The sequence below is a fragment of the Homalodisca vitripennis genome, chromosome 1 (genome assembly GCF_021130785.1).
Source record: "Homalodisca vitripennis isolate AUS2020 chromosome 1, UT_GWSS_2.1, whole genome shotgun sequence".
Taxonomy (NCBI): Eukaryota; Metazoa; Arthropoda; class Insecta; order Hemiptera; family Cicadellidae; genus Homalodisca; species Homalodisca vitripennis.
The window spans coordinates 159,487,929-159,513,916 of NC_060207.1; the positions used below are offsets into that span (position 1 = coordinate 159,487,929).

At 32.8% G+C, this 25,988-nt stretch overlaps 1 protein-coding gene across 1 annotated transcript in view; it reads left to right on the plus strand.

The window, feature by feature from the left end:
• Positions 1–3,247: 3,247 nt before the first annotated feature.
• LOC124375202 (DDB1- and CUL4-associated factor 5-like) overlaps positions 3,248–25,988 on the plus strand; it is a 34,224-nt gene continuing 11,483 nt past the window's right edge. The window contains exons 1-7 of the mRNA XM_046833311.1: positions 3,248–3,656; positions 11,217–11,397; positions 17,487–17,626; positions 18,379–18,508; positions 21,217–21,485; positions 22,278–22,396; positions 22,564–22,668. Coding sequence (XP_046689267.1) covers positions 3,449–3,656; positions 11,217–11,397; positions 17,487–17,626; positions 18,379–18,508; positions 21,217–21,485; positions 22,278–22,396; positions 22,564–22,668 — 1,152 coding nt within the window. The 5' untranslated portion in view covers positions 3,248–3,448. The remainder of the gene's footprint in view (positions 3,657–11,216; positions 11,398–17,486; positions 17,627–18,378; positions 18,509–21,216; positions 21,486–22,277; positions 22,397–22,563; positions 22,669–25,988) is intronic.

Consider the following 25,988-nt stretch of genomic DNA (forward strand, 5'->3'; position numbering starts at 1 on the left):
TAAATTTATATATTACAAAAAAAACTGTTTTCTTAAATCTTTTAAGACAATTTAATTTTTACTGTATAAATACAAACCTATAAGAGTTATAAATTGTCTTGATAATGCATTTATCAATTTGTCAACATACAATTTCAACACCACATGTGACATTTTCCTTTTTCAGACCATGAAGGGATCATTGTTACAATTCAGAATGTTAAAAAACAGTTTAATAGACCATCTGTTACTAAAGAAAAAATGTATGATTGGTTTGATGTGTTTTATTACTGTAAGACAAATAGTGCAGAGGAGAATTTTCATTTTTTTATATTTAACTGAATAAAAAACATTAAATAAATACAGATACTAATTTTGAGCATCATGAACAAGACTTAAACATGGAGCAGTCTGATGACAAAGAACCTGTACAAACTGTTCAGGAAGAAGGCAAGAACAAACACGCATCCTTCCAAATTCTTCAGGATGCTGACCCTACGTTGCCTGGATCTTCTTAGCAGAGGGACATTCAACAACCCAAGTATCTTTCTTATATTCATCTCAAGACACCGGGACCAGTAGAAATATTCATAAGCTGGTAAGAGGAACACCTGAGAAAACTCTTCCTGTTGAGAAATGGTTCACACTTGGCCTCTGCCTTTGTAAAGCTTTCTGATCTAGACATAGGAGTTGCTCATTCAATTTCTGCCAGCACAGACTCTGCGCAGATTAAACCAACCCAACAAAGGAAACATCATGCGAAGCAAGTAAATGTCTTTTTTTACACCTAAAGGATTTACTAACTGTAATTTCCATAAAGCTGCAAACAAAATATTGTAAAGAAATATTCAAAATATATCAGAAGAAATTGTTCGAGAATTCAGTCAGATTTTTCCCCTGATAATTGAAGTATCTGAACTGTATTATTATTTTCACTCATATATCTTTTCATTTTTTGTTTTGAAAATCTAATATTATAACTGAGTTCAAATATAAATGTAAAATATGGAAAATTAATATTTAGCATCACAAAGTAAAACAGAAGAGATATGCACTCTCAAAGTAAGGAAACATTAACAAATTTGATCCAAATAATGACAGTTAGTTAGTAGGAAAATACAAATATTCTTAGATCAGTAGTCCCTTTATGTATTTATACTGTATTGACATAAATAGAGCCAGAATCTATCTTCAACCTCCTCTAAATCTGCTATCAAATGATAAAATTCACCAAACACTTTTCATGTTATATAAATGGGGTGGGCCCAATATGTTTGTTTACTAACTGAATACAGATACAGTAGAACTGTATTTTCGTCATCTCTGCTGGAACTTTCAGCAGCAATCCATGGCCCACTTCTCAAAACATCACTGTTACACAGAGGTACAATAAATGCCATTATTTCAATGTTTCCTTGACGGAGATCACAGCTCAACTGAAAGACGAGATGCAAACAAATTCCGCTGGATGGACCTTTGTGGTGTGGGGTAGTACCCGGTGGTTGTCCAATAAAATCCGTCCAGTGTATAGATGGACGTATTCTTTGAGGCAGTCTGTATTCAATATAGTACCTGGATATTTGTAATTATTATTATTAATTTACAGTAAAAATAAAATTAATGTCTATTAAAGATTACAATTAACCATTGAACTTTTTATGATCAATTTATTATCTTACAATATTCAAAAATCAATAATTAAATTAAACAAAATAATATTACGTACTTCTTATTAGAACACATATTTGAAAACATACTGTAAATATGACTTTTAGTAAATCAGTAATGTTGCACTCTACTAAATGACTGATAAATGCATGCAAAAATAAACTATATAGAGAATGTAATTCTGCACAAAGTGAGTGATATTTAATAAGTCAACAGAAAACAAAAACCATTTGAATTAATATGATTATTTTTCAAACCAAAACTAAAGCTAATGAGAGAAAAGAATTTACTGGTAGTGTTTTAAAAAAGCTGTCTTTACAAATTTTCCTATAGGTTTTGGTTAAAAGTGTGTCTCTGTAATTATCAGATGATAGTTATTCAGATGGTATTGGCCAAAATTAAGAAAACTACCTATAAAGGTATGCCCTAAAATACTTCTTTTACCACATATCCTCCACTTTGTTATAAAATAATTTGTATCTCTAGAATGGGTAACCAATTAAGTTAAAAATTTGCATTTATTCATACATTCAGTTCTAGGTTTAGAAAAACAACAAACTTTTTTCAATATTTCTCGAAATCTTTTAAAATTTCTAACTGAAATAACTAAAAAATATTGTTCAGTTTGTATTAAATTAAATCAAAAGTAATTTTGTGTGATTTATTATTTCCTATTTACTGTTGTAACTTTTTAAACCATCAAACAAAGTTGTGTTAGACTATTATCATGCCCATTTTATTATATTATTAATTAATTATTCCTGATACTGAATTTTTCAGTAATACAAAGCAATCTTATGTAGCCATAAATATTGCATACTATCAAAATTATTTTAAAAATAACTAATAAGGAAAATTTAGTGTAAAACTCAATTTTGTTTGTGCGTGCGTGCGTGTGTGTGTGTGAGTTCACAGTTCAACCATCTTTATTCAAAAAAATAATAATTTCACAATGCATGGTCCCACTGAACCATGCAAGGTGTGGGAGGGAACATCTTACACTATATAATGACTACTCCATTGTTTGTATATATGTGTGTGTGTGTGTGTGTGTGTGTGTGTGTGTGTGTGTGTGTGTGTGTGTGTGGTGTGTGTGTGTGTGTGTGTGTGTGTGTGTGTGTGTGTGTTACAAAAGTGAATTGTACATGTCAGCACATTGTCTGATGTAAATATAATAAGAAATGAATGCTCTTGATCTATTTTTTCAACAAACATAACATTTAAATGTAATTTTTAAATTATATTTTACAATTAAAGTTTAATGAGGTGTTGATGACCCAGTTCAAAGAATTGATGTTTAACCACTCCATGTCTACTAAAATATTTGGCATTAACTTCTTATTTTTAAGAAGTACGATAAGAATCATTTACTAAGTCTATGTTCATTCTATTTCAGTTCTATTTCAGAATTCCATAAGTTGGTTTTAGAAAAAGTCACTTTTGAATTGAAACCAGTTGACCGCCAGACGGCAGTCGTGCAAAGTCGATTGTTAAACCAAAATGATGATGGTTTATTGGGAAGGCTGTGAAAAGTATAAAAGCTCCTAAATAATAAAACTGTCAGATTTTTTTGTTTGTTTCGAATTGCTCAGCTGGCGTCGTGCCGATCAGCATTGAGCACTGCAGCTGCTGCAGATAGTTTGGGCATGGTTGTCATGTTTGTGTTATGATCAAATTCTATTAATAATATTTTAGTCCAACTACTTCGGTGGTGAAATTAAGTTATTTTTTATTTACATTCTTAGAGTAACTTTAGGAATGATTAGTTTATAAAATACGTATATTAGATTTTCACAATATAATGTATAAACCTAGGTCAAAATCTATATCGAACACTGTTGGATATTTGTTTAATCGGGAATATAGTGATTCTCCAAATGCATTAAAACAAAATATATTGAGTGTTCGGTTAAACAAAGCAAAATCCTTGTATAGTAAAAACTTGTTAGCCCATTTTGGTTGTGTGAACGCTATCGAGTTCTCCAATGGTGGAGAGTTTCTTGCCTCAGGTATGTTTTAAAATTCATCATTGTAATGAAAATTACAGAATATGTGTGGTAATTATGTTAATTTTTAAACACCCATATACTATTTTAGTGCAGACGAAAAATTAATTAAATGTCACTAATTATTAATTAGACAATCATTATCCTGGGGCCTAGTACTTTAAACACAATGGATTTAGGATTAGGCATAAATTATTTTTTATTTGAACCAGGAGTTTCTGTGACAAATTTTACCTGGTGAAATTGTTAGATATTGATCTCACTGACATGATAAATAAGCTAATAGACAGTAGGTCAACAGGTTTTTGTCAACAAGAAGATGATTCATGATTTTAATTCATACATTTGTCTAATTCTGTAGAATGAGATTTAACATTCAATGTAGTATTTGTCACAGTCAATGTAATAAGTACAATCATACTCTTTACAAAGCCTAATATATTTTAATTGGAGTATAAATACTTTATTGTAAGCCGTGGAGGCTGCAATATAATGAGCGGCCACCATAATAATTGAATCATTGTTATTTCTGATAATCTATTTACTATCAAACAATAAAATAACTAGAATGTAAAATACCAAATTACGTTATAGATATTTCAAATTCTTATAGTATAGTTGAGCTATGTTTTGTAGCTAAAAAAGTAAATAATTTCACAATCATGAAGAAAATTGATTGTCCATATCATAGTATATAGGAGTAGAGTGGCCTCCTTCTCGCCGACATAGCTTTGATGGGGAGGTAGAAAACAGAACCGTTTATCACCAGTTATCACAATAGCATGTAATTTTCACAGTAAGTCAAAGTTTGTTCTTTCTAATGATGTAGTATTTTTATGTTTCCGGTAGTAATAACTTCAAAAAGTTGTGGCCAATAATACCAAGTACCAAATATCAATATTGTTCAAAATTAGATAAAACAAAGTGAAATAATTTGTATGGTATTTGAGTACAAATTATTGAGTACACCACAAGTACAATGGCGATGAACATGCATTATTTGCATCACAGGCTGTCAGAAAAGTTTATCCTTCATAGTGGTAAATGTAACTAAGTGTTACACTGCTTTGTTTGTTACATTTAATAAGTTCACTTAGCCTAGAAATATTCTATTTATCATTAAATTACTTTTTTAGATATAAAAACAGCTGACCATACTGTAGTTATAAATACCAATAACATGATTCGGTTCGACATTTGGTTTCAGTAGTTGAGATAATCATATACATATTGTTGAATTGTGGTTTTGGCCACTTGTTATACTACAGCCATTAACACTGCATTGTGTAACATAGCCAATAACATTCTATTAACAAGGATTTCCTCCCTTTAGAGGGCTATTTGATATGGTTCAAGTAATTTATTTTTAAATAATTGATAAATATTGGCGTTATAAGAGGTAGGGTACGATAAGCGGACCCGGTTTTTTTATATTGAAATTTGCAAACGATATTACTTAATCATAACCGTCAATCAATCAATACTGATTAATTATTTGTAACAATTAACTTAAATAATCTATATCAGCAGCTGTAAACACTTTAAAATAATAAAAGTAGGTAATATTTCAATTTTATATAAGTAACATATTTGTGTATTAAAAATGACAGTCAAATAACAACAACACTTTAAAATAATACAAGTAAGGTAATATTTCAATTTTATATAAGTAACATTTGTGTATTAAAAATGGCAGTCAATCTTAGAAAACTACACAACATAGCTTTGAAAGGCGGTAAGACATGTTCTTTGTGGCTTCAACATGTTGGACTCAAACCGAAAAAACCCATTATGTGAAATTTGTGGGAAAGAAAGAACTGTAACTGTGAGAGGAGCAAATATGGTCATCTTCAGTTTTCCTAATTTTGGTTATAATAATAAAATTTGTTTGATCACTGTAAATATTAAATTCATATTTTAATTTAAAACATATTGTTGTGGAGGACTATAGATACTTTTATATCGATTGATAGTCTAGGATTTGAGATGCGAATATTAGGTATCGATGATTATATTATCTGATTAAAAAAAAACCGGGTTCGCTTATCGTACCCCACCCGTTATAAGTCATTAATTGATAAAAAATAACATTTGTAAGTTAGTTTTGAAAATAGTTTAACACCAATAAATTGTGTGAAAGAAGGGCTGGACTTCCATAAGAGGTTGATACACAACAATAGATTAAAATATAAATCTATAAAGTAAAAACTAAACACAGGCAATTCTGAGCAATTACTGGGTCAACTTCAATTTATTTCATTTTTTAGTAGCTATTACAATCAGGTAGTTCTTATAATGAAACATGAAAATTAAGTGTTGGAAAGCCATTATAACAGTGTGAGCAATAACAAGGTTCAGAGTTCATGCACTAGATCACTGGCATGTGGAGATCACTTATATCAGTCCTCTGCGTGAGGGTGAGTCTAATACAGGTGGATAAAGGTGTAAATTTATTCTTAACATTTTTTAATTAATCGATGCAATACCCATTGAACTTTTAGTGCTAACTTAATCTATGGTTGAATTTTGGTATTATCTCGAGAGATGTTTTTCTTTTTGTGTCAGTATTGAGAGATGGCGGGCAAAAGCAGCCCCACTGAATCTTGTACTGATGGCAAGGGGAATTTGTAATTGGTACTTTCTCAGTGCCATCCCATGCTGCTGGCAGAAAAAGAAACATATAGTATCAAGATAGTATCTGAAAATAAAAGTTAGATCATGTGAGCACCTCAACTTCTTGTCAGGTTAGACAAGATAAGAAGTGGTGTGGTGCGTGGACAATGAATCTTCTTATCGCTTGGTACAATAATTACTAGTGGCTTTCAGACTTTTAATTTTACCTCTCTTACTATCCAAGGACTGCATGATATTCATAATAAAAGCTGAACAGATTTTAAGTTGTCCAAGTGATAACTCAGAATTACCAATACAAGAAATACATAAATACAACAATAGCATTACTTTTATCATAACTATAATAGTATTTAAATTCATTACTTGTTTCCCTTCCAAAGAAATCATAATGTTAAAAAAATAACATAAAATACATTACTATTAGGTTAGCTATCAACACAAATTTCTAACTGTCAAAACATGTATTTACACATTAAGGGAAACCTCATGTTTATTCAGTTTTTATAGCAGTGAAACACAGTACCGTTTTCTTATTTTATTTCCATTTCATCATAGCACACTTCAAATTTTTCTATTTTAGCAAATCATATTTTTATAAAAATATAACAGTACATGTTGTGTATTAATTACATTTTTATAAATCATAGATATTTTTACATTTGATTTTTCCACTATTTTTACTGTTTTTTATTCAAAAAATAAATTGTAAACATACAGTAATATCAATTGGGTAGATTCCTATATTGACTATATAATATGATTCTAGTACTGATATTTAATTGATTTTTTTGTAACAATGATAATTATAATCAATTGTTTTGCCATTCCTGTTATGGAAGTACAGCCAAGATGAGAAGGAGGGATGGAAGTTACTAGTGTACGATTTATTTTCAACATGCATATTAATCCTTTATTATTGCATTGGTGTGTTTGTTCAGTTTTATGTTTTTATATGAATTACAGAAAGATAATATGATTGAGATGGCATTAAGAAAGATTATTAAATATTTTTTGCAGGGTAAAATTTCAAATTAGTAGAATTGGCAGTTTAACATACCAAATTTTCATATACAGCATTAAGAAAAAATATATTTTCTCTGGAAAGTAAAACATTTGCCTACAGTAATACAATATGCAAAAGAAGGAAGGAAATGAAAATGAATGGGTGGGTGTGGTAAAGGATATTTATTTTCAATATGTTGGCTAATATATATATATATTACTGTATTTTGTGGTGTGCTGTATATTCAGTTATAAAACCTGTAGAAAAATAATGTAAGTGAAGTGAAATGGCAAAATATAACTATTGTAGTCATTTCTCTAGGTCATCTAGGCTGCCGATAATTTTGAGAGAAAAATACGGGCAGAAGCAGGTGTGGGCGAGTGGGTGGTATTTTATATACCTGCATTTTTATGATGACATTGGGGAGTAATTAATAATAAATTAAATTATGTAGTATACATTACATACAAACAAAATTTATTTTCTTTGCATAATCTTAGTTACATAAAAGACTGAGGCAAAAACACATATAAACAAAAGAAAAGCAGAAAAACAAATGGTTTATTTTTTAATTTGGCTAATTTACTTTTTAGTTTTATTATGGCTGAAATAGATCCAACGTCAGGTTTTGAATTTTTAAATCAATTATATTTTCAGAAGAATGGACTTACATAAGAAGAGATTTGTCTTCTTTTACATTTTCATAAAATTCACAGTTCAACTTGGAATAACACAAAAGGGCTTTCACTGTTTCTATTTGATCTTACAGGATTCCGAATTTGTTCAAGTTTAGATTTATAAGCCAATTAACTAAAATAGTTTCATCATATAGTTAAACATTAATAATTATTTTGTTTGTTTGATTCATAGAATTTATAAATTCAGCCATTATTTCAATATGTTGCTGTTCAAACAGTTATTCATAATTTTTACCTACCAGGAGACCCACAAGGTCTTATCATCTCCTGGCTTTTGTTTTGCCATCTAGGGATGGAATTTACCATTTTTTAGCTCATTTTACTTCAGAGCTGTTTTAGTTGCAGAATTTTCATTTTCCTCTACAAAAAGAATGGTTTTGTTGAACATCTCCATAGTTCCTTGCACAAACCACATCCAGACTTCAGTCACAGGATTTTAATATGTGCCATTAATATGTTTGGGGCATGGTGACTGTGAAAAGAAGTGGGAATACAGACCTTCATAAACCAAAAGATCCTTTCAAGAACTGGTAACATACTTAAAACCTTGTAGAACTGAGATAATATTTTCATGTATTCAACTTCAAGTCACAAAGTCTTTGAGGTCAACAAGTCACGAAGTCAAAATATGTATATATATGACTTCGACTACAGTACTTTCAAGATCTATTATAGGAAGCTGTTTAGTAGCATGCTGAATGTAGTTGTACGCAATGTGGTCACTGCACCCAATCCCCTGAATTTGTTGCACATTGTTCTTGCAGTTTGGTGTAAATGTTACATTTTTCTTTCCTGTTTTGATCTTTAAAGTTGGTGTTGGTGTTATCAGCTGTGTAATACACAACCTTTTCCTGTAAGCCATTGTTATTTAAACACTTATAACATCAGTTAAAATATCATGTAATTAGTTAAAATATATGATGTTTTCCCACAAATTTTTGAAACTCAATTAGTTTTAACTTTCATTTCTTTAGAGGATCTATACTGTTAGATGCAAACAGCATTGTTCAGGTCCCTCTTAACTTCTTCCATACATTGTGGTACCAATACATTAACTGCTATGGCTTCACACATATGTCTGTACTTGTACCTGGTTAAGTATAAGAGTAATACCTATTATTTTGCATTAAAACATTAATATTCTCATAAATTGAGAACCTATATCCCATCAGGTGAGGCAGCAAGGTATGATATTCCTGAATCAACGAATAGTCCACATTCTTCTACCTTCATGCCTAGAAAGTTTTCTAGTGCGTTGATGTTATAGGCTCATTTTCAATCCCATATTTTGTAATCATGTTTCCTCTGAATTCAGAGTAAAGGAGCTGCTCTATCACTTTTTGGCATGCATTTGTTGGTCTCAGTTTACAAATACACCAAATTTTGACACAGTTTTATCCATCTTTCTGCTTTCCACAATTCACTTTGGCTTATGCCAAGAGAATTTTTGCAACATCTCTGATTTAAGCAATCTATTTCTTTTGGTTCTATGTCCAACGTAACAGCTTCAATTTATTTCTTTGTAGTCCTTGTCAGTGCCATATCACGTTTTGTATTTTGGGCCTTCCTCTAGATGGATAAATGTTTTTCCTTTCTCTTCGCCTTTGGCTATTCGGTTTGTTAACAGTTTTGTATAGAAACCAGGACTTAGAACAAGCTCTTTGTGCATTTGTCTTATCATACCCTCTCCTTCATTAAAAGACAATGCTGATAGCTTGCTACGTACAGAGTAAGTGGTTCTTTGTACATAGTTGACTCTCTTTCCACTGAGGTATTTACACTCTTTAGCATTGTAACTTTCGGCATGGTTTGAAGTGTATTCTTCGAACAAGCTATAACTGTATAAAACTAGGTAGTTGTTGGCAGCCATGATATATTTCCAAATTCTATAAGACTTCAAAGAGTATACAAGGTTTTCTTCTTTCTCCATTCTGCGTGTGCAAAACTTTTTTGCATTAATTCTAAATTAACAAATTTTCGTACCTTAGAATATTTCCACTTCATACTTTTCGAAGTACGTGTAATGTAATCTATTTGAAGACCTTAGTGATCTTAAATTACAGATTTTTACAATTAAAAATTACGATTTTTGATGCCGTTTTAATTTCTTGTCCCAACTAACTGTAAATCATCAGTGGAGTTGTTTCATTAAAATGAAGTGAAGTAGATTGAGGGAATGGCCTACGTAGATAAAATACTTAAACGAATTCTGTGTGTGGTTCCCCGACTAGGCAAGTTACCACTTTCCTGTTAGGCCTAATATTGAGTTTAAAGTTATAGATATAAATAAAATTCAATATTTTCTACTACCATTGGTACAACTAAAAGACTCAAATTGACGCGGGAGTGAGAAGCTAGGTAGGGAAAGTTGGTTCATCGAGTTATTCAAATGGCACTCAGTCTGTGCCACTAATCAGTGCAAAATAATAACTTGACCGAATACTGAGCTAATGTTAATAAATTTGAAGAATTGTAATTATTGTTGAAGAGACTATCTAAGTGTTTAGTAAACAGAAATTTGTTCAAAAAAAGACGATAAAGTGGAAATTGTAATATCTGGTTTATACCATACAAAGTAAAATTTGGAAAAAAACGGCTTATGAGAGCCCTACAGTGGAATGTAAGCTTTAATTTGACTATATGTTTCCTATAGATCATCCCAACAGTAAGGACACGATTTGTAATCCTAGACCCTTGCTTTCGTCTTTGACCGCTATGGTACAGCGCACCCGTAAGGTTATAAAATATTGGTAGTTTGAGTATCTGTGTTTTACAATAATAGTAATAATAAGTACAACAAAAAATTATGTACAATACAATTTTGACCTTTATTTAGATGATTTCTGTAATATAAGGAGGTCTACAATTAAAATATAAACTCTATTTTGCTTTAGTTTCTATTAATTTCAACTTACTATCTTGTGTACAATTAGGTTTTTTAAAATTTTAAATAATTTAGGCCTAGTCAAAGTATACATTGGAAAAGAACAGAATAATTATTTTATGTATTTGTTAAGTAACTATAAAATGACTGAAATATGAACATAATTACCAAACCTTATACTGTAGAAAGTGCACAAATCAATTAATACCTTAGTGTGCACACAGTATTTGAAATGAATACTTGTTGATTTTGGTGATTAACTGATATTAAATGGGTGAAAAATTCAATCTTTTATTGTGTTTTAAAAATTACGTTAAAAGTTGATGATAACATTGATGTTGCAGGAGGCGATGATCGCAGAGTCTTGTTGTGGAATGTGGAAGAGGCACTGGATGGTGCCAGTCGACCCACTGCCATGCGAGCACAACACATCAGTAACATTTTCTGTCTGGTCTATGACAGCAAGAACACAAAGATATTCTCAGCTGGCAACGATGATCAAGTCATCATTCACGATACAATAACGTCAGTACAATTGTGATTTGTAATTTAGAATATTAGTGTTCAGCTTTACCATTTAAACCATTCACCATTAAAAAAGAGAATTAAAAGTGTGACAGTTAAGTTTATTTAGATAAAATTATAAATAAGAATGGGATTGCTGTTGCGGAAATTATTGGATTCTGTGATAATGACTTTAGCTAAAAATACTATAGTCATCATAAGAGGATCACAAATATTTGTTAAAATACTATGTTCATGTGCATGGCAGTCTTTGTCACAATATTTTTTATTTTAACTCAATCTTCATAAGTTACATTACTTTTTTAAGTTTATTATTTTTACTAATGCACTTTTTTAAATGCCTCAATAATTTTTTGTTCTTTACCATTAATATGGTAGATCCATTTCGGTATATTATAGAGTTGCATCGCAGTAATTTGATCAAGAGAGGGTTAATGTTGTTTTTTTATACTTGCCTCTGACAGCAGTGTTAGTTGGTGAGCCTGCTGCCACTGTCAGCTATGAACAATGGTCATTGCCATTCATAATTATACTAATCTACTGTTTGAAATATAATACAGAAATAACTGCCAAAAATGATAGGAACACTTGGCCTAAATTTTTAATTTTACAAATAATGATTAATTTTGTACGATTGTGTGAAGGTCTACAACACATACCAACTGTCATTTGTAACTATTTGATACTTGTTATCCAGGAAAATATTACCTAGACTACTACTACAACCTTTACCTTTAGCCCTAGAATGGTAGGCTATGTTCAAACCCCTTTATTGGTAGACATGCGTAAAATTAACTCACACAAGAATTTATTTGGGAAATTCAACAAAAATTGTGTCAAATTCAAATCCTGGTAAAAACTTAAATAATGACTAATTTAAAATACGTATGTGCTCACAGATATACATATTTCCGAGATACGTACATTTCCTAACCTTCCTAAACACGTTTTTGTTTATATAGACTGATTAATTTCTGACAACTAATAAAAATTACGTCATAACAATCATTTCATGATTTGATCTGGTGCACTAAACAAACATGTTTATTGCAGAGCACACATTATGTTGAAGTAAACCTTCTTTTGCTCTAACAGCACTCACAGCAATATTTCCACAGTTCTTTTTTCTTGTTGAACCACTTCAATTCTTGTTTTTTTTTTACATGAAGAACGCTTGCCAATGTTGTTTAAAAAGTCTTTCAGAGTGTGTTCTTTTGAAGTCTGATGTTTTGTCATTCCTGACAAAGCTGTTCATGGAGGAAGAGCATAAAATATTGTCTGGTTAATACAATTTTTTCTTCTGAAGTAGTTGTGGCAATAGATCATAACACTGTTAATCCATGCAATATTCATCATGTTATAAAAAGGTTATCTTTTAGCTTTCCTGCTATGATTCATTAAATGACACATTTGGATGAGGCTGTCAACAGCTAATGTGGTTGAGTTAAATGTCATAACCTCTTCAGGTTTATTTGTTACAATGTATAAGATTGTAATCAGCAGCACAATCTTGTTTTCTTAGATAAAAGACACCACACCTACATCATCGTCAATCAAGAAGATAGATAAGTCAAGACCTCTGCCTTGAATTTTGGTATCTTTGAACTCAGGAGGAAAATGTTAATTATTTTTTCTGATCGTCCCAAAAATCGTTAGTTGGTATTCGCTTAGCATTTTTTCTCCTAAAGGAACGCTAAAAAACCAGTTGTTCGTTGTGACGCTGTGATTAGATCTCTGGATAGATGAGATTAAGTTTTCAACAAAGTAGTCTGCTGGTGATCCTAGCGTTGTGCCTTTTCCAAGACACGGCATTGGGTTAATCATGTACTTTGAACTATTGTCACACTTCATAAGTACCTTTAAGCCATACTTATCTGGCTTCTATGGTATGTATCTACGAAATTTGTCATTACTTCTAAAAGTAAAATAACTGTTCATCAATTTTATTCTTCAAGCGTAGAATTACTCTCATAGTTGTTTTTTATCATATTTGCTTAAACTCATTCTACTGCACTTTTTTTGTCGGCCATCTGCCCCCATGTTGGATTGTTATCGCTGTTGTAGAATTCAGACTCTGATGCTATGTTTTTTTCATAAAGTGTATCCTCAACTTCATCAGTCCTCTTATAGCCTAATTAACCCATAGTATTTTTTAAATAGTAGAAACAAACCTACTTTTATTTGACTCATTGTACAAGGGCTGTTTTTTTTTCAACTTCCGATGTGGTATAAAAATAAAACTAGGGAGAGTAATTAAATAAATTTATTATCAAAAGTTAGGTACATTATTAGTTACTTTTCAACATAATCGCCATTTAAATTGAGGTATTTTTCATACCTGGGTACAAGCTTCTTAATACCTTCTTCATAGAAGTTTGCCGCCAGTGATTTGAGATGGGTTTTCACGGCGGCTCGCAGCGCGTCGTCTGTTCGGAAGCTCTGCCCTCCTAGCATCTTCTTCAGTTCCGGGAAAAGGTGATAGTCACTCGGCGCTAAGTCAGGACTATACGCCGGATGGTCAAAAACATCCCATTTAAAACCGTCAAGAAGACGCTTTGTCAAAGCAGCACTGTGAGGACGGGCGTTGTCATGAATGAGCACTACTCCCGAAGTGAGCATTCCTCTCCTTTTGTTCTGGATAGCTCTCCGCAAACGTTGTAACGTACCGCAGTATCCTTCCGCATTGATTGTGGTACCTGGCTCTAAAAACTCAACAAGCAATACACCTTTTTGATCCCAAAACACGGTGGCCATAATATTTTTGTTGTTGAAAGTTTTTTTGAATTTTTTGGGTTTGTTTGGAGAGTTTGAATGCATCCATTGTTGGGACTGCTGTTTCGTTTCTGGGGTGTCGTACAGAACCCATGTCTCGTCTCCTGTCACGATTTTGATCAAAAAATCTTCGCCATCAGCTTCATAACGGTTCAGAAAAGACGTTGCTGACGCCATTCGCTGAGCTTTGTGTTCATCAGACAATATCTTTGGCACCCATCGCGCGCAAAGTTTTTTGTAGCCTAACTTGTCAGTTACGATAGAGTATAGGGCTGACCTTGAAATCTCAAGAAACTGATTGGATAGCTCCGTAATCGTAAACCTTCGATTGCTTCTTACACTTTGGTCAACTCGATCAACGAGGTCTTCGTTTGCGACCAACTTTCGTCCTTGGCCCCCTTTATCATGAATGTCAACTCGTCCATCTTTAAATTTCCTACACCAATCATGCACTGCACTGTCACTCATAAAGCTTTCACCGTATACTCGTTCCATTCTACGGTGAATTTTTGCTGCAGATAACCCTTTAGCTTGCAAGAAACGAATGACACTTCTCAACTCACACTTGGCAGGAGATTCTATCATGGTAGCCATGTTTATGTGTCGCTAGATAAATTGGAAATGGCGTCGGCCGCCCGAAAATGAGTGAGGTTGTAGTGGGAGAGGTGCGCAGTCGACTGCCACGCATTGCTGGTCGATACCGCTCGCCCAGCCATCTAGCGGCACGATCGGAAGTTGAAAAAAAAACAGCCCTTGTAAAAGGTACAACATTAAAGCACAGTAACAAGCACTATATGCTATAATTAGTTAACAAAGACAGTGTCTAGACATTATATGTTAATATTCATATAGACATTTGTATCTAGATGAATATTGTGATAATATGTGCAATTTACAAACTTTTTTTATATTTTAATTACACATATACTAAACATTAGTATTTGAAGAAAGGAGTTTGCTTTTAGACATGTATTTATGAAATATTTAAGGAAAATTAGTTGAAAAATGCATACAAATTATACAAAAACATTGGTAATCATTATAAATTTGATGGTCCAAGCTTTCTCTTTATACAAATCTTCCTGGGATTTCAACGAATATAAAATAAAATAATTAGCTGAATTGATCCAGCCATTCACAAGATTAGTGGTTACCAACACATTATGCAATTCACTATTACTTATTAGACAATGTTATAGTACGCCATACCACATGACATGTAACAGGCTTCACTGTCTTTGGCCACCGAGAAGACAGAGATCGTGCTTCTCACCAGGAGGAGGATAGATCCCGTCGTGCAGCTAAACGTCAACACGGATCGATACCAAACGCTGCGTCAAGTATCTAGGAGTGAGAATGGATTCCCGTATGACATTCTGGGACCACATCGCCTGTGCGGCCGAGAAAGCTGAAAAGATTGTGGCTAATCTGAGTAGGCTCATGACCAACGTCGGTGGACCCGCAGAGACTAAGCGCCGAGTCCTCATGTCCGTGACGAACTCGGTTATCCTCTACGGTTGCGAGATATGGGCGGATGCCTTGCGGCAGAAGCGTTACAGGAAGAAGGTCGTGGCGGTGCAGAGGAGAGGAGCTCTCCGGATTTCATCTGCCTATTGTACCGTTTCGGAGCCGGCCGTCCTTGTGATTGCGGGGGTAATTCCCATCGATCTTCTTGCTCTTGAGCGGAAGCGTGTATACGATGGGAATGGCACTGTCAGCCGTGCTACTGCCCGTTCGCACACAATGGATGAGTGGCAAACTCGATGGGAGACGGAGAGTCGAGGACGTTGGTCTTTTAGGCTCATAGGTGATCTGAGGGGATGGACCGAAAGAGAGCATGGAGAGGTAGACTTCTACCTTACCCAGCTTCTCACTGGGCACGGTTGTTTCGGCTTCTACCTTAACAGAATGGGGAAGATCCCGAGTCCGGAATGCCAGTACGGGGATTCGGATGCGGACGATGCCCTGCACACCTTCTTCAAATGTAGAAGGTGGGAAACGGAGAGAAGGGAGCTGGAGACAGCTATCGGGCATGTTTCGCCGGAGACTCTTATAGAAGAGATGTTGTCCAGTCCCGAATCGTGGAACGCTGTCGCTGCGTTCTGCAAGAGGGTGCTAAGGCAAAAAAGAAGAGAGCAGCTATAAAGCACCAGAATAGCTCATGCTGGTGGATTTTAGAATGAAGTAATGCCCATTGGGCGAACGATGGCACCCTCTTGAAGTAGTTGCAGAGATGCGTTCCCGAGAGGGTTTCCAATGCCTGGACCGGTAGGTTTTTAGTGGGTGAGAGTCCCACACACCAGGGCGAACACCTGTCCCTGACGGTGCATAATGCATTTTCCTATCGTAAAAAAAAAAAAAAAAAAAAAAAAAAAAAAAAAAAAAAAAAAAAAAAAAAAAAAAAAAAAAAAAAAACAGGCTTCACTGAGTTTGAATGCCAAATTTCAAGTCTATTGCTTATATAATTAGAGTACATATGTAACTATGTTACATTTTAAAATTTCATATGATTGTACTTAGTCTGTTTACAAATCAATTTATTCTACAGTTTTCTTGTCATCGTGGTTATCCATAAGACCAATGTTAAAATGTTCACTAATGCTTAGCCTAATCCCATGGGATGACATACACCATCATGGAACTTGATGTCACTTGTATAGAAATGAAGCTTCATGCAAAATTGAAGTCTATTAGCCAGTTCGTTCTCAAGATATAAAGGAGACAGATAGACAGAAATAGACAGATAATTTTATCCCCTCAAAAAACAGTTAAAATGCTCAGTCAAAAAAGTATATAGATCAGTTCGTTCTTGAGGTATCGTGCAGACAGCAACCATTTGTTCCATGTAATGAAATAAACCCAACAATCACATGTTAATAAAAGTTTTTAACTATTATAAATTGAAAATGTGAATTTATCTAAATAAAAATTTTAATTTTCAAAAATCTAAAAATAGTTGTTTGGTTATAGAGGTATTGTTTTATACAATTATTTCAAAACAAGAAATCAACAGCAATACAAAAAATAATAATAAATTATTAATTTATTGATACAAATACATAATTTGATGATAAGTAAAATTAACAATATAGGCTACCCTAAAAAGTTATGAAACATAATATTATGTCTCTACAAATATAAATTAATATTTTAATTTCTTACTACTGATGTTGTGGTTCATAATATCACAAAGTTGTTATTATTAATTACCTATTCATTCTGGCAATTTTAAACTTAAAATGATTGTGTAGAAACAGAGCTTATTACACTCTCTATGCATGTTATGGTAACAACAATGGTTTTGTTTCTACTTACAGAGGGGATCCCGTTGACTACTTTCTTCACGAGCAGCCAGTCTACTGCCTGTCTATTGACCCGTTCAATGACAACGTGTTTGCCAGTGCCTGTGAGGATGGGAGGATACTCATCTATGATATTCGGGAACCTACCAGTTCAGGTAAGTTACACAAGGGCAGTAACAGTGAGGTGGGCAAGGGATACAAACCCATCTCATTATACCTTACTTTATCCGTAAAATATTTGTTCCAGTGATTGTATGAAGGAATCAGTGTAACTATAGATTAGTTCAGAGTTGTTTAATTTTTTTCTTTATCTCTAATAATCGGTAATTTAAAAGGTCTGTGACTTTTCGTGTATTGAAATGGTAACAGATGTTTGCTTCTGTACAGTCACAACATAATTTTATATTGTGGTAAATATGCTATTGAGTACATTTATGTTGCCATATGTTTAATATAACATTATTGTGTTTGCTTTTGGTTATAAAATATATTTTAAAAGCTTGTTTAAATTTGATAAAAAGAAAAATTTTTCAAAACAAAATAAAATCATATTTAATTATGCTACGAAACTCTCAAGGATACAGTTACATTATTATAAAAAATGTGGGCAAGATTACCTTTAAAATGAAGGTTCTCATTTAATTTTTAAGGAGCTATCATTTTTTAAATCCAATTCATTTTATGATCACACAAACAATCTCCCTCCCCTTGTATTATTTCTAATACATTGGTAATTGTATATAATTACAACTTGAATACGTGCCTTTAAAGTAAGAAATAAGGAAAGTAATTCTAGTACAGGAGTTTAGTATGTTTACTTACATAATTTATTCTGTAATATTCAATTTTGATCTTTATTTATTGAAAAAATTAAAGAAATGTGACTGCCATTGTTATTTGCTTCCAGATCCATTTGCACTAGCGGTATGTAGTTCTGCATTCCATGGAGTCATGTTTAACCCCTGTGAGTCTCAACTAGTAGCAACAGCCAATGCCAAAGATGGAGCTGCACTGTGGGATGTGCGCAAGCCTAAAGAGTAAGGAAATCTTATCTATTGTGTTGTCTACATCTTTTAAAACAAAGATAGTATAAATTTGAATGTAAATAACTTTTATTATTATCTTCAATTTTTATTGTGCAAAGTTATTGATTTGTGAAATTCCATATTTTAGTTGATTGGTTGTAATATTGCCCAAATAATCTGGTTAGTGGTTTAGCCGAAATAATGTATAGTATTTCAAAGCGCACAATTTTATATGAAGAATAACCCATGACTTGACTAAATACAGACTTAACTGACTCCCCTTCTCCAGACAAGTAATTAACATCAACTATTAAAAAAGAAGGTTTGGAAGTAAATCATATCAAGATTAATATTCTATACTGAATCTTATCTGAGATAAATTTATATTACATAATAAAATAGACTTTGCAGCTCAGTTGGAAGAAGTAGATAGATTTTGTGGTAGGCGAACTATTCATAATTTATTTCGTATATGGTTGTAATATGGAATTTAAAACAAATTTAACATCCGCCATAGTGGAATGTAATGGTATACCTATCTGGCTAATGAGAGCGGCAGAAATATTTATAAGATCAATTTTTCAGTATTTATCTCACCAGTTCTTGATAATAGAGATATTGTTATAGGATTTTCATATCCAAAACCGAACCAAACGTATCTCAAAAACCGTTTGGGATACAAAAAAATGTTTTATTACAAAAAGATTAGGAACTCTTATTTATATGCATTTCAGAACACTTTTTATTTGCTCTCCAAAAAGTTGATTAAAAATGTTTAAATGGTTGCCATATGAAACAAATAGCATACCAAGTTGGCTAATGAACTTAGCTGGGATATTTATAAAATCAATTGTTATAAAAACTTTAACAATAGTTGGATTTTTTAATTTTTGGTATTCTGCCCTTATGTATGTATTTATTATTAAAATATATATTTTTAAAGCTCTTACACACACTGACCAAAATAGTATTTAGAATTTTTTGTTTTTTTCTGCCAGTGAAAAATAAAACACACACACATGTTATATATTTTAATGTATATAAACTTAGGAAGGTGGATGGTTTTGGGCATTCAGTGAAGCTATGTAGAAATTTTGTATAAGTGTTACCATTAAGATAATTTATTGCAATAGACCTATGTTGTATGTTTAAATCTACCTAAAATTATTTAATACTTTAATAGCATAATATAGTTGAACCCATGGAAATATAGCCAAGTCAACCAGTAAGTAATTTAATTAATTTTTCCACATAAATACAATTATTTTCATCAACAGTACCAGGATATAAACAAGGAATTTGAGTTAGCTCTTGAAAATTTAATCCTAGATAGTAAAGCAGACAACTAACTGCTCTCTCAGAAACAACTGACGATTGTACAATTATTTTCTAAACAACTACCAATAAAAATGTTTGGAAGTTAAAAACACTTATTTACGATTTCTAGGTTTTTTAAACTTTTTAAATATAAGATTTGAATACAAACTGGGTGGTTAGCCAGTGAGGTTTAATTAGGAATTGATCACACTCCTATACCTAAAGATCATTAAATATATTGTGACAATTTGCATTAGGTTCCTAAATAGAGTTTTGATTAACTTTAAAAATACATTTTTAGTTTGTGCTAACAACATTAAAAAAATCACTTGAATGTATATACAGTATATTTCACACCTATCTAAAGTATTGACTTGGTCTAAACTTTTATGTTAGCTCAAAGACAGTTTCAATTATTTATGTGAAAGTACTTGCAATAGCTAGGTAAATTTAAAGTTAATAAGTTATTAAAATTATGAAAAAGTTATCCTCATCATAATGAACATTGCCTATATTAAAACTTATCATTTTATAAAAAAATACAATTAGTCAGTTGAGATTACCCTTTGAGAACTAAGACATTTTTATTAGTGATAAGCGGAACTGGTAAAGCGAGAAAGTTGCGGCGAGTGCCGCTACAGATTTGAATTTGGCGCGCGTAATCCTTCTGTAGCCGTGAACGCGATAGCCAGCTGCGCCAACCTCTAGCCCTTAGCTCAAACAATAGGAGCCTCCTACCATCCGGAATTCTTCTGGACATGTTCGAGTAGGATGTTTCCTGCTAGATTAGCAAGCTGGGACCGGAGGTTGTGCGGGAGAGTGGTTGTGCAGCGATCGGGTGGAGTGGACGGGAGAAGTGAGTGTACGTGGCCTGGGACTTGGTATAACTGTTAGGGAACCTTTCGGAACTATATCCAAATTATTAGTTAATCTTTAATCATCAAAGCTGGTTAGGTTTTGGATAGAGGGAATCTAGTGGCGGATCCACGGTTATTATTCCTCTGGAAGGTGCCCTCTTCCGGTCGCGACGACACGAGGTCGCAAAGTTGAGGCCCAAAATGTGAATTTTGTAGCATTTTTGTTCAAACGCAATTTATTCAAATAAAAATTGAGATAATGATCTCTTCAGTGTATTAATAAGGATTAAATATTATTTTAGATGATATGCTATTTAGCTAAACTTACTTACTTATATATTTATATATATATATATATATATATATATAAGTAAATAATTTTTCAAAAACTGGTTTTTGTCATATTGTAACTGAAAAAAACAAAATATCATTTATGTGTGTGAGAAGACCTATTATTTGTAACTGCAATATAATCTGCTACAAAATAAAAAAATCATCACAAGAATGATAAAATGTAGTTTAATTAAATTACTTTTTGTCGTACAGGGTCCTGGTACGTTATGGGTCGGCGGAGAGTTGCATGTCCGTACGATGGGATGGCAGGGGACACCGTCTCCTCGCATTGCGCCGTAGAATGCCACCAATCCTCTACCCAGTAGATTCACCATTCCATCTGGCGCAGTTTGACCATTCTTCCTATTACAACTCATGCACCATGAAGAGCTGCAGTTTTGCTGGTGAAAATGACCAATACGTGCTCTCTGGCTCAGATGACTTTAATCTGTACATGTGGAAAATTCCAGAGAGTGGACCAGGTTAGTCTGTACGGTAATTGACAGTAACAGGATCAATATTAAACAGTTTTATTCCAGCAGTGAATAATAAGTCATTAACATTCCCTTCAAGTCTTCTGGTTATCTCATATATTGGGTTTTATTTCTTTAATAGTCCAACTTTTGCTGCTTCTAATAATAATTTCTCTGATGGGCTCATAAGATCCTCCTTTTTCCTGCCAAAATGTCTTCCGCAAATGCCAGCACATTTAGTTTCCCTCCAATGTTTAGACCTTCTGGCGCAATCTTTGTTGTTTTCAATGCATTTTCAATAGCAAAATTGAATAGGAGTGAGCCCGTCTTGCGTTACACAAGTGCTGCTTTGAAATTTGCCTGTATATACCTTTTGTAGACCAAAGAATAAGTTGTTAAATTATTTTTAAATTGATTTAACTTTTTCCATTTTAATTAAATAAATATCCTAATTCTGTTTCAACAAAACTTTTCAGAGAAGACAATGAAGAATTTGAATCCTTTCAGTCGTTTTCTTTGTGTAGAATTCAAAATTATACCTCTCTTCTTGTGTATTTTTCGGTGTGGTTATAGTTATGCCTGGTAATAAATTGTAAAGGATCTGCAAAATGTGTTACATAAATCACTGCTTCTAGGATATACAACACAATAATATTGTCGTATAACTGGTTTTTACTGATTCATCTTTTTAAAAATTACACATTATTTTAATTCATTTTTCTTTTTGAATGAGAACTCATCTAGTCTAGACTAGCAAGTCCACTGCAGTTTGGTTCATGTTGATTTCATGATTATTTTCAGGAACATGGGTACCTTCTGCCCACATGATTCTCACTGGACATCGCTCTATTGTCAATCAAGTGCGTTTCAATTCCACTAACCATCTGATTGCTTCATCTGGTGTTGAGAAAATGATAAAGGTATTAATATGAATAACCTACATAATTCTTCTAGTGAGTAAGTAAAGTGAGAAAGTGCAAGTTTTGTGATACTTGATAATGTGTTGTTGTTAGAAACTATTTATTTAGCCCATAAACTATTGTTCAAACTAATAAACATGTTAATACAAATGTGTAAAATATTCCAGGTTTGGAGTCCTTTTCCTTTGCCAAACTCAAATGGAGATGACACACATCATCGAAGAGTCTTTTCTCATGAAGAATACATTGGTTTAGTTTTGTCCAGTGGCCAGGTAAATTTAAGTATATTTGTTGTCCACCACTTGCTTGTTTTGATTAATGATAATTAGTTTTTTACCATGTGATATTATTTCTTTATTAATGTAAGTAAATTACAAAATAATGCGTTCTTTAGAAATTTTAACCTCATGAAATGTTTAATAAACAAATTTAAAAGATTATCATTCATCCATAGTTAGTAATTGTAATTTTTTCTGAATCTATTCAAACATCAAGTTAACATGCATACATTTTAGCCACAAGACAATAGGATCAAAATAATACAATCTTGATCATAAATAAAACATAATTAATAGAAATATTCTTTTAGAAATAAAATACAGTTGCACAGGAATTTTTATTTTCATGATAATCATGCTGAGTTAAGAGTCCATATCAAACTAAATGATCGAAGTTTATTTTTGACGATTGAAGGATTGTGAAGAAAACAGGATTTTTCAGGACATTTGCCATCGTTCAGTGAAACAAAAAATCAGTAACACTACGTTTCGAGATCTGCAATCTAATCTCTTCCTCAGGTAAAAACTAACCTAATACATAGTTACAAACTAGGTTAAAATAAACAAATCATACCAAAGCGTTGTGGCACGCTTAAGTCAGGAATCACAACCACCATGTTGTGTGTCAATTTCACTAACTCTAAAACATGCACTTAATAAAAAACTATACACAATACTAATCATTAAAACTGAACTACAGAATACAGGTCACAATACGTCTGCATTCGTCTACCATCCACCTACGACTGACCAGAGGCCAATAGCAAATGGCAATCGTCACGGCAGAAAGAAACAAGATGGCGGAAATAAAAAGGAAGGGGGACAGGAATGGGCCTTTTTTTATTATTGGTTCATGCTAGATAGACTTCTTAAAACCATATTGTGACTCCGCATTGGTTTATTACTACAAATATCTGATCCGTTTGATAATTTTGGTTTTCTTTTTAGTTCATTTTTTAGAATTGGCAACCAAAGCGGCATAATTTCGACTGATGGTTGACTGATTGGTTGGTCTGCCAATTTAATGTATGTTGCCTTTATTAATTTCATTTTGAAGAAATGTGGTTCCCAATGTATTATGTTGGCTTCATCCCAATTCATATGATGGTCTTCCGACCAACAATGGTGCGCAATTTTTTACTTTCCTGTGAGGCCCTTTCTTGTGTTTTCTTTGTGCTCTTTTATCCTTACGTTTAATGGTCTTTTTGTCTCGCCTATGTATTCCCTATTGCAACTACATTTTATACTGTAACCACAGTTTTTGGAATCCTGTGTGCCATTTTTTGTTTTTATGAGACTTTGTCTAAGAGTATTGTGTGTTTTAAACACGGTTATAATGTTGTACTTTCTACCTACTCTTCTAATTTTCTCCAATAATCCCGGCACATAAGGAATTGACATAAACACAAATTTCTCACCATTCTGTTTTTCTGACTTAGGAATGATTCTTCTGGTTCGTTTGCACTTATTTATTACTAATTGAGAGTATCCATTGCTTCTAAGATCCAATTCAATTTTCTTAAATTCCTCTTTTAATCCATCTTTATCTGACCATAAACTCTTTGCTCTATCAAATAACGAGTAGCCTACTCCTTCTTTGACAGATTTGTTATGGTTGGATTGATAATTTAAATATTTTCCAGTTTGTGTTTTCTTTCGAAAAACAGTTGTCTTAAGGACATCCCTATCTCTTAATACACACACATCCAAAAGGAGAAATAATATTAATGTGATTTAAAAAACTTATTTAATTCAGTGTCTCCATGAGGAAAAATAACAAAGGTATCATCCACATACCTCCACCAAATCTTCGGTTTGAACTGAGCTGAAGCTAAAACTTTTCGCTCAAATTCCTCCATAAAGATATTGGCAAAAATAGGAGACAGTGGAGAACCCATTGCCATCTCCTCATCTTGACGGTAAATTTTACCCTCTAACTCAAAATAATTCCATTGAATGCATAGTTCTAACAGTTCTATAATTACTGGCACTGGAAGTTTAGTTCTATCCTGTAATGTTTGGTCTTCTTTGATACGTGATTCAATAATTACAAGAGTTTCTGGAACTGGTACATTTGTAAATAGACTTTCAATGTTAAAACTTACTAGTTTGTCAGTTTCAGTCAACTTGAGGGATTTCGACTTCTCTACAAAATCCTTGGAATTTTTGATAAAAGAGTAAGTTTTTCTTACCAATGGCGTTAAGATGTCCAAGAGGACTTAAGACAATTCCCTGCAAGGTGAATCACGAGAACTAATGATGGGCCGGAGAGGGATGGTAGGTTTGTGGTTTTTAGGAAGGCCATACATATGGGGGATTTTGGAATGGTGAAGAGTTAGTTTAGATTTAAATTTATCTGAAAAAATGCTTTGTGTTTTCTTAAGGTGTTTGCTACTTTGCGTTCAAATGAATCAGTTGGGTCTTTATTTAAAACTGTATATTTTCCAGTATTTAGTCTCCACAATCTTTTCTTTATACGCTACTGAGTCAAGTACAACAGTAGCGTTGCCTTCATCGGCTGGTAGGATTTTGACCGTGTCATCTTTCCCAAGGATCGACATGGCCTTTTTCTACTCTATTGTCAAATTGGGTTTTGTGGGAGGAATTTTCTTGAGCAAAAGACTGGCCTGACAACGAAACCGGTCACCCTGTTCCTCAGATAACTGTGAAACAGCCGACTCGATTCCAGTTACGAAATCCAGTACCTTTACCAATTTTTGTGTCACAAAAAAGTTTAAACCCTTGGATAAAACTGATATTTCCACTTCATTGAGGATTTTTAAAGAGAGGTTGATTACATTTTTATTATTTGCATCTGTATTCACCTTGCCATCTTTAGGCAAATCACTTTGTTTGGGCCTAATTTTTTCAAGTTCTTTTTCCTGTCTATTTCAGAAACTTTTTTACATCTATTTTGGATGCTTTCAAGAATTTTGTTGAGTTCTGTACCAATGAGGGTTTTTAATTAATTTTTTACACTCAATACTATTTTGGAGGAGGCATCTTTCACGATGATGATATGCAATTCTTTTTTTAAGTAAAGATTTAGAATGATCCGGCTGAGACACTAATATGTCTCAATAAGTAAGATTTTGTAAATTTGTTATATGGCTTTTTTATTATATTGATAATTTATCTTGAGTTTAGTTCAGAAATTATTACATTTTGTTAGAAAAATATCATTTCACTAACAGGTATAAAAAAATATTACGATTGGTTTTTACACATATCACTTTATTATTATTAAACAAATGCACACAAAACTCCTTTGCATGAAAAAAGTCGGAATTCTTTTAAGTAACTAACATGGTAAC